The sequence below is a fragment of the Talpa occidentalis genome, unplaced genomic scaffold (genome assembly GCF_014898055.3).
Source record: "Talpa occidentalis isolate TD23 unplaced genomic scaffold, MPIMG_talOcc4v2.1 talOcc4.13, whole genome shotgun sequence".
Lineage (NCBI taxonomy): Eukaryota > Metazoa > Chordata > Mammalia > Eulipotyphla > Talpidae > Talpa > Talpa occidentalis.
In genome coordinates, this window is record NW_023601322.1 from 60,273,529 (window position 1) to 60,291,396 (window position 17,868).

General features: G+C 43.1%; 1 protein-coding gene across 1 annotated transcript in view; it reads left to right on the top strand.

Moving 5' to 3' along the window:
* Positions 1 to 6,840: 6,840 nt before the first annotated feature.
* The window catches only part of HTR4 (5-hydroxytryptamine receptor 4), a 50,054-nt gene continuing 39,026 nt past the window's right edge, over positions 6,841 to 17,868 (top strand). Inside the window, exons 1-3 of the mRNA XM_054693971.1 lie at positions 6,841 to 7,045; positions 7,412 to 7,595; positions 8,715 to 8,915. Coding sequence (XP_054549946.1) covers positions 6,841 to 7,045; positions 7,412 to 7,595; positions 8,715 to 8,915 — 590 coding nt within the window. The remainder of the gene's footprint in view (positions 7,046 to 7,411; positions 7,596 to 8,714; positions 8,916 to 17,868) is intronic.

Below are 17,868 nucleotides of genomic sequence, written 5' to 3' on the forward strand. Positions count from 1 at the left end.
TCCACCATATGATCCAGCATTTCCACTCCTAGGCATCTGCCCGAAGAATGCAAAGACATTAATTTGAAGGGACATATGCACCTCTTATGTTCATTGCAGCACTATTTACAATAGCTAAGTTATGAAAACAACAACCTAAGTGCCCAAAGACAGATGAGTGGATAAAGGATGTAGTTTATTTACACAATGCATTGCTACTCAACTATGGGAAAAAGATAAAATCCTGCCAGTTATGACAACATGGATAAAACTGGAGGGGATTATACTAAGCAAAATAAATTAGAAATTCATTTCACTCAGGTGTAATATAGGTAAACAGAACAAAGGAACAGACAAAACTAAATAAAGACAAACCCTAGAAATCTTACTGTAGAAATGAGCCCACCCAGTGAGAGGGATGAAAGTGGAGGCCAATGTGGGAGGAATCCCAGCAGCCTATACTAGTGGATTATGGGTGTTTGGCTGTTCGGTGTGGTTGATCATGCACATCTGAAGAGCTGAACTGTACCTCTGACTCATAAACTGTTACAAACCAGCTGTTACCAACCAACATTAGCTCAATAAAAACCAATACAATAAAAAAGGCTTTTTGTAAATATAAGCATGAATTCTCTCTTCAGTACTTTCTGCTGCTCATAATACGTCACTATTTTAAATAAAGTATATACAAACTTTAACAATAAAGTTAAAAAAAATTACCTTACAAAAAATAGCCAGTTTGGGCCTCCCCTGGTGCACAGCAGTTGAGCACTGAGCTGCGAAGCTGCCTGTAGCCTCTGCAGCGCCAGTTTGATCCCCGGCCGCCGTGAGGGTCCCACATGGTGCACAGACCTCTCCTGCCATGCCCGCTGCTCCCCTCAGCAGTGTACTTCATCAGTCTGCCTGTTCTGCTCCCCGCTCTAGCTCTGGTGAATTCTCTCACCCTCCCTTGCTTCTGACTGTAACCAGTGTTTGTATAAATAAATAAATAAATCTTTTTTTAAAAAAAAGAAAAAAGAAAAAAAAGAAAAATTAGCCAGTTTTAGGCAAGACCTCTAATTCAGAGGACCTTTGCATATTTTGTGCCAGTTGTTGATTGCAAAGAAAGTGAATATGTTTCCTAATGTTCAAATGTTTCCAACATTGACTCCTATCCGATTTACATGCTGTTATTTCATGAAGGCCCTGCAGTGGTGGGCAGGATGGATCAAGCAAGCACTTGCATGGAGAGTTTTTTGAGCTGCCTGGGCTTCCTGTGGATATGCTGCATTTTGTTTCTTTCCAATTAGGATCTTTCCCATGTGGTTGGCAATTGGTTTGAGAGCTGTTCTTTCTGGAGATCATTGGTCCAGTGATGGAGTCCTCTTTTAAAGATCCCTGCTAGCCACAAAGCAACCCACATGGCGTGGCAGACCTCTCCTGTCATGCCCGCTGCTCCCCTCAGCAGTGCATTTTGGTCATTTTGCCTGTTCTGTTCCCCACTCTGTCTCTGGTGAATCTTCTCACCCTCCCATACATCCAGCCTGTACCCCAGTTCTTGTATAAATAAAATAAGTCTTTAAAAAATAGATTTACTTATTTTATTTATGCATACAAGAACTGGGGTGTAGGCCAGAAGTGTGGGGGGTAAGAGGATACACCAGAGACAGAGTGGGGAGGAGACCAGACAGATCTACTGAAATACACTGCTGAGGAGAGAAGCGGAAGAGACAGGAGAGGTCTGCCGCACCATGTGTGTCAGTTCCCTTGCTGGGGATTGAACTTCTGGCAATAGCTTGATAGCCCTCAGACTTTAACCCCTGTGTCACCAGGGAGGCCCTGATGGAGCTCTCTTATCATGCATAATTTTATTCTAAATTTCAATACATAAAAAGAAAAGGAATTGCTCCGGTTGTCCCAACTCCTTGCCTCCCGTCATTTCCAGAATTGGCCTATTGGTAGTTCCAGGAAAATATTTATTTTCACTTGACATTTTCTTTGCTCTTGGCCTCCACAACACCACAGTCACCTGGTGTTCCCCAGCCATCCCTGTACATGCTTTCTCAGTCTCCACCACTGGCTCTTCCTTCTCTTCTGCTTGGCTAAGTAGTAGAGCTCATCAAGACCATGAAAGCCCTCTCTTCTTGGGGGATAATCTCTCTCCCCAAGGCTCTAAATCCCACAGAAATGCTGGAAATTCCAAGTGTGTGTCTCCTGCCCAGCCATCCTGTGCTCCAGCCACATGCATTCAACTGCCTGTTTGACATCTCCACTTGAATGGAGTCTTCTGGGTGTCTCATCCTTCACTTGTTTTCCCCATCTCATACATTCAAATGAGCAAGTCATAAATGCAACTTTCATTTCTGCTTTTGCTTTTTCTTCCCTGGAATCTTTTGCTTTTACCTACCCATTTACTTCCCAGTGTCTCTTCATCCCATCCACTTTTCTCAATCTCCACAGCTCCTATCCTACTCCAAGCACTGCCTCCCCTTGCCTGGCGAGGGTACCTGATAGGGTTACTTTCTCTCAGATCTGTATCTGCAATGTCACATTTCTCCTTAAGTCACTTCATTATGTTTTCATTAATTGTCTAGTAAGATATAAACTGTTCACCAGTCCCTACAAAGCCCACAGGATCTGCATGTATCTGCTTTTCAACACACATCTCAGGTTCTTTTTTTTTTTTTTTTTCTGTCACTTTAAAAGGACAGGTGTACTAGGAAAAGGAGAAAGAAAAAAAAGACACCTGTTAGTCACAGGTAGACAGGAGAGCTACTTCATCTCAGATTCTTTATTCTTTGCTCATTACCCCCCAATAGTGAATACAAAGTCTTCTCTGTCTCAGGACCTTTGCACTTGCTTTTCTTCTGGATCCTCTAACTCAAGGATCATCCATACAGATCAAAATTCAGCTAAGTGTCACCTCCAGTGTTCTCTGATTACCTAACATTCTCCTCTTATTCAGTGATTCTCCACCACATCACCCAGTTGATGTACTTGATCGGGGTTAAGGAATAGATAGGCAGTTTGAAAATTGCTGGCACTCATCATTGAGCTTGTGGTCTTATGAGAAATGCGGACCTGCAGACCACACCTCAGATCCAGAATTGGGATTGAAATCCACACTTTAACCATAACTATAGAATAGTCATATGAACATTACGGTTGGAGAGTGTGATTTTGAAACACTGGTCAGTAATGCTATTTCTTTGGTGTGCACCTGCTTATCATCACTCTCCATCAGTAGTGCAAGCTCCATGAAGGTGGGGGCTTTATGCTCCTCCTCTACTCTTATATCCCGGGACTTGTCATATGGTTGGCAGACAATATATATTTGCTAACTGAGAAATCTAATCTAACTTCCTCAATTGATCCATGAAGAAACTGAGCCTCAGAGAGAGAAGTGACTATTTTGAAGTTATATAGCTGTTATTAACTAGGTCAGTGGAAAATAAAAATAGAGGAAAGGATTCTTGATAACTGCTAAAGTGAAGGGTGTGTGTGTGTGTGTGTGTGTGTGTGTGTGCACGTGTGTGTGTCTTTGAAACTAATTGTTCTGAATGATATAACAAAGCATCACCTAAAACTTCCCTAACTATTGCCCTTATGTGGGTTTCTGATATTAATAACAATGGTTCCTTATTTTTATAACACTTCATCATTTTTAATCCACTTTCATGTGCACCAATAGTTGTGAAAATTTACCCAGAATTACTGTTGAAGGTTTTCTTTTATTAAGAGCAGAGAAAATAGTAAACAAATTTTGCAACTTTGTGAAGTTCCTTTATTAATGGATCAAGAGATCATTAATAAAGCAAAAATAAAAAAGGTAAAGCAAAGTTTTCATAACTGTCAAAGAACCAGGCTAGGGGCTATATAGCTCGTTGGTGAGAAAACAGTCTGAGAGTGCTTGACTATTCTCTCAGAGGGTGTCAAAGATAACCTGAGGAGCTAATGTGCATTTTACAGAAGTGGTCCCTAATTCATTTTAATTATCTATACTGGACTAACATTTAGTTCAATGGACAGTTCTGCCTAATTAAAAAGGTTTCTCCATGGTTAAATTTTGCTTGTCACTCACAGTTTAATGTCAAGCTATTTCTACTTGGCATACCACAAATGAGCTGCTAATTGTCATACCACACATGAGCTGTACCATTGAGCTTGGGGTTCTCTGACTTACGTTCCCACTAGCTGTGAAATTTACATTCTCTGGAGCGCGAGTTGTTCACCACAGACACTGGGAAGCTGTTTTCTTCTCCTACCAGAGGAAAGATGACAGAGGGAGGTGGTTCCAATGGCAAGGGGCAGTTGATGGGGAATCCATGAAGATTTGTTGAGATCAGTCATCCATAAGAAAGGGACCCACAATCACTCAGTCCCCTCCTGTCTTCATCCCTATACACTAGCCTATACCACAAATACATGAAATAACCATTTTGTGTGTACAATTCAGTGACAGTAAGGAGATTCACAAGTATGCGACCATCACCACTACCCATTTCTATAGTTTTTCATAGCTGCAAAAACTTTTTGTGATTAAGTAAATTCTTATTCCCCTCCCCCCAAGCCCTTGCTAACCACTATTCTACTTTATATGTCTGCCCTTGCTAACCACTATTCTACTTTATATGTCTATGAGAGTGGAGACACATAATATATTTCTTTTTATGCCTACTTATCACATAGCATAATGATTTCAAGGTTCATCCAGGTTGTAGCAAAGTATCAGAACTTTATTCATTTTATGGCTGGATGATGTCCCATAGTGTGTTTCTAGAACATTCTGTTTTTCCACATATCTGTTGATGGGCACTTGAATTGTTACCATCTCTTGGCTATTGTGAATAATGCTGCTGTGAACATGGGTGTACAGGTTTCCATTCTTTGGAACTGCTGAATCATGGTAATTCTATACTTAGCCATTTGTGAAACTTTTGAACAAGTTTTCTTTGAGAAACTGTTTTCCACAGATGCTGCACCATTTCACATTTTCACTGGTTTAGATTATTCTAAATAGCCTTTGTGTCTTATGCCTGAGTCTACTTTTCTTTCCTTTTTTTTTTTTTAAGATTTATTTATTTATGCAAGAACCAGGGTACAGGCCAGATGTGCGAGAGGCTGAGAGGATTCACCAGAGACAGAGCAGGGAGCAGAACAGGCAGACTGAAGAAATACACTGCTGAGGGGAGCAGCGGGTGAGACAGGAGAGGTCTGCTGCACTGTGTGGGATTCTCTCCAGCTGGCGGGGATTGAAGCTGCGCTGCAGAGGCTGCAGACAGCTTCACAGTGCAGCGCTCAACCACCTGTGCCACCAGGGGAGGCCCTGAGTCTACTTTTCTGTAGGTAAAATCTTCTCCAACCATCAACAAGTTTTCAAAAACATTGAAAAATAAACCTCAACATAATGAATACAAAATGTCTCCCTTTTACCCAATCAGCAAATAACTGAGCACTTATTGTGTACTATACACACCTACATACCATACAGACTATAAACTAGACCCAGGCCAGGTGCTGGGAACTGTGGGGAAATGATAAGCACAATCTGTGGGACTAAGGTCCAGTTAAGAATAAATTAATAAATAACTTCAATAAGAATTAATGCTATCAAGAAAGTCAAAATTATCTGCTGGTCGGAGAATATTAAATGGGGGTTGACATTATGGAAAGATGTTGGGGGGATCAAGTCTCAGAGGGCTTCTGAGTCAAAGTCTTTGGAAAGGACAAGGGAAATAAAAAACCTCTGTCACCTCCTTTGTTAGATGCTTTGCAAAGCAATTCACATGGACTAAGGTTAAATTAATTTTGGGTAGCCACATCACCAAATTGAAGACTTGGTCTTTATTGAATGAAATATTTCTCCTCTGATATTTGTACTGTTGATAGAATTCAGCTGTGGGGGGCTAATTTATATAAACATACCTCATATTTCTTTCCACCTAAACTCTAGCTAAAAAAATTTCAATCTAGGGCCTCTCTGGTGGCGCAAGGGGTTAAACACAGCACTATGAAGCTATCCGCAGCTGCTGCAGCATGAATTTGATCCCCAGCCAGGGAGTAAACCACATGGCACAGCAGACCTCTCCTGACTCTCCCGCTGCTCCCCTCAGCAGTGTGCTTCAGTCAATCTGCCTATTCTGTTCCCCATTCTGTCTCTGGTGAATACTCTCACCCCCCACACCTCTGGCCTGTGTCCCTGTTCTTGTATGCATAAATAAATAAATCTTTTTTAAAAATTTCAATCTATCATAACACTCATTGGCAGAGGGGTGGGGCTTTCTGATTCTCCAATCACTATAGAGCTGGTTCCTTATTCCAGGTGCACACCTTATCTCCATGTCAGGTGTAATGGAAAAAGTTTGGGAAAAGGCCAGAGCCAGGCCTTGGTGAGTGGTTGCCATTTGGTTTTCGGTCAGAGGAGCTCAGGAAATGCAGGTATTTTTTGGTCTCGGGACACAGTGCTCCCAGAGGTGTGGGTCAGCAGCCTCTCCCAAAACAGTCCCTAACCTGCTCTGACAACTCCATTCCCCTCTCTGGGAACTAAGTTTCCCCATAGAAAAATGTATGTCATGGATTGAGAGTTTTATGATGCTTTGAAACTTCATTTAAAAAGAACTTTTTATTACGGTAATTAAAAAGAAAATTTTTACTATAGCTGCAGGCCGTATCCTTTATTTTTAATGAGGTACACTCACTTCCAAGCTAGCAAAATAAAATTTTGTGATTACAGGAGGCAGGGTCTACAGAATCAAATCCTTTGGGGAAATTAGTAAGAACACCAGTCTGACCTGTCCTATTGGGCAACAAAAGGTATGAAGTCCAGGGCAGTGAAAGGAGCCCTCAGCTTATTGGTGGACTACTATTTTTCCAATGGACTTCATGGAGTCTGAGATCAATCTGTCCAGGTTAACTCTTGAAGAACAACTTTCAAGCAAGGACCTGTTCTTGGAGAGCCCACATGCACACAGCAACTTCTGCAAGTCTGGAACACTAGTGAACCTTGTATATAGTCTGACAGTCCCAGTAAAAGTTACTGTCATTCATGCATCCACCGCCACCTTTCCTTCATCCCTAAATGTGAATGGTATGGAGAAATGGAATCTGTCATCAGATAAAACTGATGAGGTCCTTGCTGCATGAAATTTATAATGTAGGTGGGTAGGTGCACAGAACAGACATCAACCAAATACATTTCTGAGCACAAGCTGAGGTAAGCACTCTGATGGAAAGCCACACGGTCTCTGATGGAGAATAGCTGTGCAACCTTAGGGTAGTTACTGCACCTCTCTGAACTGTCTCTTATTTTGTTGAAGGTTGCTGGAGTCACATGAAAGGGGGCAGCATTAGCACATATTAGGTGCACAATAAATGTATCTTGCAGCTGCTAATGGTGAGGGTTACCATCTTGAAGTTGAATGAAGAAAGATTAATTTTATTTCCTGTGTCTCAGAATGTCCTTCAATTCTTTGTTGTTTTCTGTTTGTTTGTTTTGTGTGTGTGTCTTCCAGTTCCAAGGAGGGTTTTGGGTCAGTGGAGAAGGTTGTGCTGCTCACGTTCCTCTCGGCGGTTATCCTGATGGCCATCTTGGGGAACCTGCTGGTGATGGTGGCTGTGTGCAGGGACAGGCAGCTTAGGTGAGACTGGGGGAGGGCTGGTCAGGAGATCTGGGTGCACCCCTGGGCTCTCTTGGGAATGTTGGGGTATCAACTTACAGTTTCCATTACAAATGTGTTTGCGAAAGGATAATTAGTAATTATGTAATTATGAAAGAAGATACATGGGAACAACACCAGTGTCAGTGCTTAAGTATGTTTCTGTGGTGCCTTTTCCCCCATGTTCAGCTTTGCTGTTATTTTTTAATAATTATGATCACTTTATATAACACACTTGTTGAGAGCACATCTCACCTAACCGTCCCACTTTCTCAGTGGTTCTGGGAAGAGGTGGCTGACTAGTGAATGACTGAGGATTTAAACATGGGTCTTTTGCTTTTTCTGCCTCCTCAGTCTCAGTCCTGGTTGCAATTTAGATCCACTGAAAACCTTACTGAAATGACAAAGGTGTAGGATAACTACATCCCCAGCAACATTTGAGATATACGTATGCTAAACAGTTATTCGTTATTAGTGTGAAATTTAAATTGAGCTGGGTGTATGTATTTTACATACCCACCCTGGGCGGGTGGGTAAATTACCCAAAGCCCCTCAATTAATTGATCTGGGGTGAGATGTGGGCATCGATATTTATAAAAATCCACTAGGTGATTCCAGCATACAGTCTGAAGTGAGTCATCGAGACATAGAAGGGGATACAAGGGGCAAGCCTACCTCATCTACTTCCTTCTCCGCAAGGAGATGTGCGCTCATCTAGTGGTGGTGCATGGACACATGACTCTGAGAGGTGACACATGTGAGACACACTCTAGTCAGTGGAAGAGTGGAAAGTGAAGGAATTTGACCACCACTTGTGAGACAGGCATCTTGGGAGGGTCCCTGAGAATGACAGAACCAAGACCCGAGGATGCAGAGTGACCAGAGGAGAATAAAACAGAGAGAGCTAGGGGAGGATCTTTCCAGCAAAGTGAGGGAAGGGGAAGCTGAGCACACAATGTTATTTGACTTCTTATTTCTTCCCTCCTTTTTCCCTTCCTTTTCTGCCTCCCTCTCCCCCTCTTTTCTCTCTTGCTCCTTTTTCCTCACCTTTCTTCCCTCATCCTTCCCCCTTGAATCCTCCTTACACTGTTTCATTCACAGGAAGATAAAAACCAATTATTTCATTGTATCTCTTGCCTTTGCGGATCTGCTGGTCTCCGTGCTGGTGATGCCCTTTGGCGCTATCGAGCTGGTTCAAGACATCTGGATTTACGGGGAGATGTTTTGCCTGGTCAGGACATCACTAGATGTGCTGCTCACCACGGCGTCGATTTTTCACCTGTGCTGCATTTCTCTGGATAGGTAAGGACAGGGCAGTGTGCACAGCAGAGCTCCATGCTGGGGATGAGCATCTGGTGGCTTTTAGGCAGTGTCTTCCTTTCTCACTAAAGCTTTAGAAGAAATGGGTCCCTAGAAGCAAACCTGGTTATGATTCATTATTCACTCTCCAGTCTTGACAGAGGCCTCTTTTTACTCAGGCACTTTCTAAGGCCTGGAGCCTAACTGCAAGGAACCTACAATCCAGAAGGTGAAAGCTGCCAGTGTCAAGTTGACAGTAGATATCTGCATTTTATACCGATGACATGAACAAAATTCTGAGAATCAATACATCTGCCCAGTGGCAGCAGGTGTGGTTCAGAGTGAGAGTGTCTGTGTTTGAATATGATTTCTCCTGACAGTGTGTCATTGTGATCATCTTATTTGTGGATGTGGGTTGGACAGGTGATGGTGAGGGAGGCCTCTTTTCCAGAAAGGTAAAAATGACTCTAAAATCTCCAATGATTGCATTTTGGGCTGGGTCTGTATTTTATTCCAGTTACATCGTTTTGTTCTCACTTGACTTCAGGGGGCTCTAATAGTTTCCGTCTTCGCCTCATTTGTTGGATACACATGCTTATCAGTTATAGCCACACCCCTTCCAATTCCTGCTCACTTGAAGTCAGCAACAAAGGCAGAGTGCTGCTTAAAAGCTGGATGATGGGGCCTCCCTGGTGGCCTAAGGGTTAAATCTCAGTGTTATCACCACTAGGGCCTGAGTTTGATCCCCAGCCAGGGAGCTGTCCACCTGGCGTAGCAGACTCTCCTGTCTCGTCCGTTACTCCCCTTAGCAGTATATTTCAGTATACCTGCCTGTTCTGCTCTCTGCTCTGTCTCTGGTGAATCCTCTCACCCGTCTGTACCTCTAGCCTACACCCCAGTTCTTCTACACAAAAATAAGTAAAATTAAAAAAAAAAGCTGGATGATGACACAAACATGCAGGCACCAGTGCAGTCACATCTACGCGGTTAGCTCCCAAAGGATGGTAGGGTGCACATTGCACATTGTCACAATTACCAGGGATGATCTCTCACTGTCTCTCAAGTCACCCAACATACGGAGGCTGTATCTAGTGGAGAAATAGGAAAAGTAGCTGACTAAAATGAGAGGCGGCTTATCTAAAATATGTACCTTTCAACACTAAAATCAGAGTCTACCCAGGGAATAACTCACAATGGGGAAGGTCCTTAGGGGCCAAAACCTCTGGAGGAACAGCAGATTCAGCTCCTTGGGTGGGCCAGGTGCTCACAGATTGGACTGGCAGGTGAGAGGCCTGCTCTGTGTAAGCTGTGCTCACCCTCTTGTTCTGAGAGAACCTCCAGCTAAATGTGCTGAAGTTAAATGCGCATGTAATGAGACTCCAGTCTATAGCTAGAGTGATGGCATTGCAAAGACTGAACTGCTGGTCAGCAGCCAGACCCACGCTGTGACATAGTATGACATAGTTTGAAACTGGCATTTATTAGTCTGTTTGCAACATCTGACCTTAGTACCTGATAGACTTTTTTTTTTTGAAGATTTATTTATTTATGCATACAAGAACTGGCATATTGGCCAGAGATTTGGGGGGGGGGTGGTGAGAGGATTCACCAGAGACAGAGTGGGGAACAGAACAGGAAGACTGATGGAAATACACTGCTGAGGGGAGCAGTGGGCATATAAGGTGAGGTCTGCTGCACCATTTGGGTCACCTCCCTGGCCGGGGATTGAACTCGTGCTGCAGTGGCTGTGATAGCTTCACAGTGCTGAGTTTTAACCCCTTGCACCACCAGGGAGGCCCACCTGTTAGACTTTTTAAGACAGTAAGTAAATGTGGTATATAAAAGCTCTTATTAGAGATAATAGAATATAAAGAAGTAGAAATTATATGGAAATGGGTAGCCTGCATGTGATCATGGCCAGAGTGAGTGGAAATGTGAAAACATTTTTTTTTGCTGTTATTGATACTTTATTATTGTTTTTAATAATTATTTTTTTTATTTTTTACATCATTGTTCATTTTAAAACAATATTTGCTTCCCCCATCCCCACAGAATTTCCTTCATCAATGTACCTGTGCATCATCACCTCAGTCCCCTGTGCTCCTCCCTCCTTCCCTCTGATCCCTCTCCCTCCTCCTCCCCTGCAGGATGTCTCTGCTTTATAATTGTCTGTTAAACTCATGACATTCACAGCAACGTGGATGGAGCTAGAAGGAATTATGCTCAGTGAAATAAGCCAGAAGGAAAAAGAAAAATATTGGATGGTTTCCCTTATAACAGGAATATAGGGGAACCAAGTAAGACATCAGTGTAAAAAAATATTAATAGTACAAAATGCAACAATGATGAAAATATTACAGGGACTTGGAGAAGGCAGAGCAAGTGGGTCAGGGAAGCTGGCAGTAACCTTGGCATTTGGGCAAAAAAGAGGGATGAAAACGAGCAAGGCAGGAAGTGGAAGAGTAAACTCGCGTTCCTGATGTGAGGCACACACTCCCGCAGCCCCGAGAGCAGGACTGAGGTTTCCTGGAAGACTTGGCTTCACAGTTCACCTGAATGATCCAGTTCATTTGAGGCCATGCTGTCTTCCGAGCAGACCTGGGTTCTCTGATACATTATGGGTTGGTCACTGAGACTAGCTGCTTTAGAACGGAAGAGATTTGGCTTCAAATCCCAGCTCTGTTGATGTTTAGTTCTGTGATTGGCCCTAAATTACTAAGCTTTTCTGAGTCTCCGTGTTCTCATCTCTCAATCGGGAACAATAGTGCCTGTTTGATAGGACTGTGGTTACATTAAAGCCCATGGGCCTTATAAGCATAGCACCTACCCCCTTGGCCAGCACTCAGGGTTAGTGGATATTAATTTCAGTTTCTTGAATAACCTCTGTAAACCATGATCTTTCCTTCTAAACTTGGACCCCTTCTCGGGGAGCAACTGCTCTGGCCGCTGTGTCCTCTGGCCACGAGGCGTTCCCTCTCAGTGCCGTCTCTCCGTTTCCCCTACATGTAAACAATGACAAGTCCTATTCCTCTTCCGAAACACATCCTAGGCGATTTCTCGCCATCTGATTCCCCCAGTTCAAGCTAATAACTCTTGCATAAGTCATGGTAACAACTTCCTAATTGTTCTCTTCAAATCTATTTTAAATTCCTCCCATCCACTCACCACTCGTAAGAGCTCATAACCATCCTTTGAAAATGCAACTTCTTTACTTAAAACCCGCCAAAGGATATTCATTGCACTGAGGAGCAAAAACAAGCTCCTTGGCCCTCAGGATTTTCCCTAACACATTCTGTCTGTGTCCCAGCCCTATGCCCCCATCCCTTGTCCTTTGCCAACCTCACTCTGCAGCCCCAGCTGCTGGGCCCTCCTCCCTTGTCCCCTGTTCTGTGCTCAGCCATCTGGGGGCCTTGGCTCCTCCCTCTGCCAGGAAAGCACCTTTACCCACTCCTCTTCTATGTGTCTCTCAGAATTTAACTCAATCCTTTCTTCTTTGCAGAAACTCCCTCGATCTCCTCAAACCCACTCCTCAAAATTGCACTAGCACTTAGTGCAATTTTGATTAAAATCAATTCTTTCCTTTTTTCTTAAATGCCTCTGCCTTCCCCAATGGGAGGAAGCACAAGGACATTAAGTAAGACACAGTCCCCATGTTTTTGGAACTTGCATTTTTATGGGGAGCGGGCGATTACCAATAATTACGTAAATACCAGTTTAGCTTTTGGTAAACAAGTGGGGTGTTCGCCATGTTGTCTTTTGGAGGAGTGCTGCTAATAATTCCATTCCCTCCTTTGATAGCGGACATAAAAAATTCTAATACCACATAAGATGGAGTCAGATGGCTTCGTTGGGTTTGTTTTCCTCTGGGAGGCGGGGAACTCGCCAGCTGTCTCCAGTATTCCCTGTTCCAAGGGTAACATTCTCATGGGGCTGGAAGTTCCACCCTGAACATTCCAGGCAATGTTTTAGCCCAGAAGAATCTGATTGTATTTGTCATCTAGCTTCTGTTCTTGCGGTGTCTGTCCCAGCCTGACAGTTGGGCTGGGCCAAAGCACAGAGAGGCTGTGTCCTTGAGGTGCAATATCATCACTCACCTTCTGACCTCTGGCGAGAGGTCCTGTTCTCCTCTCAAGAGCTGCTGGCAGTCTGTCAGGTGACTGATATTGGTGGGTAGCTCTCCAGCAGAAGTGCCCACTTTGACTCCTAGTTCCACCCAGATGGCAGACCCCAATCAAACTAAATGCAGGACTCTGCTAATATTATAAAATGCATTTCCCCAACTACCATTCTCCATCCACTGTGCTTCCTGATGCTTTGAGAATTGAATTCTATTAATGAAGGCTTATTGCATCATTAAAAATAATTCCCAAGGCATAATTAAAATACATGTATCATAGCGTATGAGTCATGGGAGTTCAAAAACTGCATTAAGAACCTTACCCTGAGGGGTCTCCCCAGTGGCACAGCGGGTTGAGCACAGCACTGTGAAGCTGTCTGCCACCTTTACAGCACTAGTTCGATTCTTGGCCAGCCAGGGAGATACCCAAATGGCACGGCAGACCTCTCCTGTCTCACCCGCTGCTCCCCTCAGCAGTGTATTTTGGTTGTCTGCCTGTTGCTCCCCGCTATGTCTCTGGTGAATCCTCTCATCCTCCCATGCCTCTGAACTGTACCCCAGCTCTTGTATAAAAATAAATAAATCTTTAAAAAAAAAGAACTTTACCCTGAGGCTGATTATTTCAAGCTAAGGTTTTGTGGTGAGTGAGAACCAAGCAAGCATCTGTGATGGAGTATCGGGCTTAAACATGGAGTGTCACGTAACTTTTACAGGACCCAAATGGCACGGCAGACCTCTCCTGTCTCACCCGCTGCTCCCTTCAGCAGTGTATTTTGGTTGTCTGCCTGTTGCTTCCCGCTGTTGAGAAATGCGTGTTATCTTAGAATGATATCCCTGGCAGATGGTGGGGGCAGGGGAAGCAGGATTCAGACTTTAATGTTTAGAATTACACCACTTTTATAAAATAAATATATAGATATTTATATCTGAGTGTACATGAAAGAGAGAGAGGCTCTTTCTCTCTGAAACTGCATGTTGTTTGTAACAGTGATGATTTAGAGGACAGTGGGGTGTTGCTGGCTACATTGCATGGTCAGTTGGGTTTTGCTTAGGAAACTTTACTTTTGTTGCTTTCTAAAATATACTTCTCGGGGCCTCCCTGGTGGTGCAAGGGGTTAAGACGCAGCACTATGAAGTTATCTGCAGCCACTGCAGCACAAAGTTCAATCCCCGGCCAGGGAAGTGACCCACATGGCGCAGCAGACCTTTCCTGTCTCACCCACTGTGCCCCTCAGCAGTGCATTTTGTCAATCTGCCTGTTCTGTTCCCTGCTCTGTCTCTGGTGAATCCTCTCACCCCCACATCTCTGACCTGCACCCCAGCTCTTGTATGCATAAATAAATAAATCTTTAAAAAAATAAAATAAAATAAAATATACATCTTAACCTTCAGTTTTCCCTGTGCTAGAAGGTAACACTGGTGAATGCGAGTGCACCCAGAAGTGCCTTTCAGCTGAGAGTGTTCTGGGGACACACATTCCTCGGGTCACTGGAAACAGTGTGACTTAAGTGTTAGGAGTCCCAGAGGTCGGAGCAGGGCGGGGAGTGAGGAATTCTTCCTGACCACAGTGTTCTCTCTGCCTTCTCACAAAACACCCTAGGTCCTCCCTGTCATTGGCTCCTGTCAGCAGCAGCCGGAGCCTCTCTCCGGAACCCTCAAGTTCGTTTTCATTGACATCATCCCAGTTTGTTACCTCATGTTTGCTCTTTTTCAACAATCTTTTTTCTAATCACTAGCTTTAAAAATCATGGCATAATATCTGTGCACTGTAAAAAAAGTCGTTTTATATGCAGAACATAAAAAATCCTGCATTCCACTCTCATAGCTGTACCCCCTAGAATTCACAACTGTAAAGAGTTGTCTCTGGTAAATTTCAGTCACCCCATATGCAACAAGCAGACTTGTTATGTGAACATATTTTACTTTAAATATTAAAATTAAAAATCAAATGGGTTTGTTTTAAATAAGCCTTTCAGAGGGCTGTCCATATATATATATATATATATATATATATATATATATATTTGTAAATATATAACACACATATACATACATGTGTATATATGAAGCTAGACTTTGTATATACCAATGAATTGCCTGAATGTATGTTCTTACCAAATTTGCTAAACAGATGATATCTCAGTAAAGTTTTTTTCAGCAGCAGGTGACAAATTAATTTAATTGGTTCAATTAGTTGAAAGTGTGGCTTCAGACATGGCTCTCTACAAGGACTGAACAAGATCCTCTCATCTAACTCTGTCCCTCAGCTTCTGTCTCTCTCTTTCACCCTCCCCTCTTTGTCTCCTCCTTTCCTTCTCTTTCTGTGTATCTGTCTCTTTCTCTCTCTGTCTCCTCCTCTCTTTACTTTTAGCCTTAAGCCATTTTCTTGTTGGATTCATTCTCAAACTGAGAGTGACATAGACAATATGAATTTTAAACCATCCATAACCCAGGAGTCTGCAGGAAGAGAATTATACATGCTAGTTCTCATGAAAGAACATTGGTCTTCTCGTGACCAATTTTTGTGATTAATGGGATGAGGCACCTTGACTGCAATCTTCACCAGAATCATAAAGCCCAGGAGAATGCCAGTTTCCACTGTAAAAAGGGTTGTTGAGCAGGCCTGAATAGCAATTATTAACTTCTGTTAGACTGGCCAAATGTCAGTGGCCAAGGTCTTCCACATGCAGAGGTTTATCTTCCCAAGTATTCTTTTGAGTAGGCCACGCATCCTGGGCCCTTCGATGGGCATCATATGAATACTTTTCAGATTTTCAGTCATTCTGATCCCCTTTCAATGATCACACCATACTTTGCCCTATAGTTGGCATCAAATGCAGTTCCTTAAAAAATTATTTGACTTCATTGAAAATACCACTGCAGATATCCTCTCTAATATGTCCAACTGAACTTGGAAGACCAGGAACTAGATACTTTTTATCTGCAAAAATCACACAGCAGTTTCTCACTGACAGAATTTCCTTTAAAACAGACTTACTTGGGCCTCCCTGGTGGCCCAGGGGTTAGTCTCAGCACTATCACAGCTACGACCAAAGTTTGATCCCACCCAGGGAGCTAACCCACATATGGTGCAGCTGACCTCTCCTGTCTCGCCTACTGTTCCCCTTAGCAATGTGTTTCAGTAAATCTGCCTGCTCTGCTCCCCACTCTGTCTCTGGTGAATCCTCTCACCCCCAACACCCCACCCCCCAACACCTCTGGCCTACACCCCAGTTCTTCTCTGCAAAAAAAAAAAAAAAGTTTACTTGTAAAATATATAACTCTGACTCAAAGGTCATATATTTCACCCTATGCTGGAGATAAGTGTGTCTGCATTTTATAATGTTCTCTCTGGAGCACAACTCAATTTTGTAAAGTATAAATTAAAAGAGCCTATCACTGGCATTTGTGTCACAGAATTATATTTGTTTCCCAATAGGATTGGAATGTGTTTCTACAAGGAAATCACAGCATAAGTTTCTTCTTCTCATATACTCTTTGAGGGCAGGTTCATGCTTTACACATGATAGTAATATTTGTTGAGTTGAATGAACTCAACAGATATGAACTCTTTGTTTTATATTCATTTCATGGGACATTTATTGAGCACTTACTGACTTATTCATTTCCAGGAGCTAAACTGAGCATGGGAGTACAGGAGTGAAGAACCAGAGATAATGCTGAATCATGGTTTCTTATCTAGTGGGGAATAAGATTATGATGGTGAATCTGGGCTCTGTGGATGATACACATGATGGGAGGCGAGGCAGAGGCACAGGGGAAAGACATTTCCATAAAACAGCATATGCAGGCCATCTCTGGTGTCACAAGGGGCTAAGACACAACCTATGAAGCTATCCTCAGCCACTCAAGCATGAGTTCCATCCCCGGCCAGCCAGGGAGCTACCCATATGGAACAGCAGACCTCTCCTGTCTTGCCCACTGCTCCCCTCAGCAGTGTATTTCAGTAGATCTGCCCGTTCTTTTCCCCACTCTGTCTCTGGTAAATCCTCTCACCCCCTACACCTCTGGCCTTTATCCCATATTTGTGTGCATAAATAAATAAACCTTAAAAAAAAAACAGCATATGCAGTGCTCCAGAGGTTTCTCGGGGACACCTTACCCACTATGGTCTAATTCTTTACTTGCCTTTTCCCATGTCCTTAGTATGTTTCTCCCACCTCCACTCCTACCCATGCATGCTCTGTATGATACGTCTCCTCACAACTCCAAGTTGCTTCCTGTGCCCTTAGTTCCTCTTCGTTTCTCAGTGAACACCTACTCTTCTTCAACATTCAAACAAGATGTGTCACTTCTCCACCAACCAGCCCAGTTCATTCCTAAAGATTTGGTGATTCTTCTTCTTAGGACTTGTAGAACATTAGAGATAAGCATAGCAGTTATCACTCATTGTAATGATTGGCTTATTTTTCGGTCTCACCTTTGACTTTCAGGTCCTTGAGGGTCAGACTTCATCTGATCCATTCATGTGTTCTTATTACAGCCCCCCAGGTGCTCCCCCTGGCGTGTTTATTTACACATAGATTGTTCCAAGATGTGGTTCTTTGTTCTGTCTTTGGTGTTATTTCTTTACCTTTTCACAACTCTCAATATAGCAAGTGATTATGGCTGAGGCCTGGACTGCTAGATGCCTGGATTCAGCCGCAACTTGACCAAGTATTGATTGTGTGATCTTGGGCACAGTCCTCAATATTCTGGGTGTTATTTTCTCATCAGTAAAATTATGTTAATAGTATATTCCACATGGAGTGTATGAAGAATAAATTATTGAGTACATGCAAAGAATGTAAACCAGTTCCTAGACCCTGGTAAGCCTCC